General features: G+C 45.3%; 1 protein-coding gene across 1 annotated transcript in view; it reads right to left on the bottom strand.

Moving 5' to 3' along the window:
- The window catches only part of ACVR2B (activin A receptor type 2B), a 101,039-nt gene extending 100,822 nt beyond the window's left edge, over positions 1 to 217 (bottom strand). Inside the window, exon 1 of the mRNA XM_009644074.2 lies at positions 149 to 217. Within this exon, the coding sequence (XP_009642369.1) occupies positions 149 to 200 (52 nt within the window). The 5' untranslated portion in view covers positions 201 to 217. The remainder of the gene's footprint in view (positions 1 to 148) is intronic.
- Positions 218 to 439: the final 222 nt, after the last annotated feature.

Below are 439 nucleotides of genomic sequence, written 5' to 3' on the forward strand. Positions count from 1 at the left end.
TGGGGTTATTCCCCAGTTTGCAGGCTCGCTGCTTGCTCTGCTCTGTTTGGGAGGGTGGCTGCAAATGATTGCACGGCCCATTCAATTCTGCATTTGCAGAAGCGACCGTAAGCCCGAGCGGGAGGTAAACACGCAGAAATGCACTTACCTGCACAGAAAGTTCCACAAAGCAAGGCGAAAGTCAGCCACGAAGCAATCATATTCCTTCACTTTTTTTTTTTTTCCTCGCGTGCCCCTCTATCCCCAAGGGAAAGAAAAATAAAAAGATCGAGAGAGTGAAAGAAGGGGGGAGAAGCGAGGCTCTGCCCTCTCGCTCTCTCTCAAAAAAAAAAAAAAAAAAAATAAAAAAAAAAAATCTTTCAGGTTTTGTTGAAAAAGTGGGAAAAGGGATATATTCCTCTGTTGCTAACACGGCATGGCATTTTCACCTCTGGGGACA

This window comes from Egretta garzetta, unplaced genomic scaffold (assembly GCF_000687185.1).
Source record: "Egretta garzetta isolate BGI_Z169 unplaced genomic scaffold, ASM68718v1 scaffold117, whole genome shotgun sequence".
NCBI classification, from domain to species: Eukaryota; Metazoa; Chordata; class Aves; order Pelecaniformes; family Ardeidae; genus Egretta; species Egretta garzetta.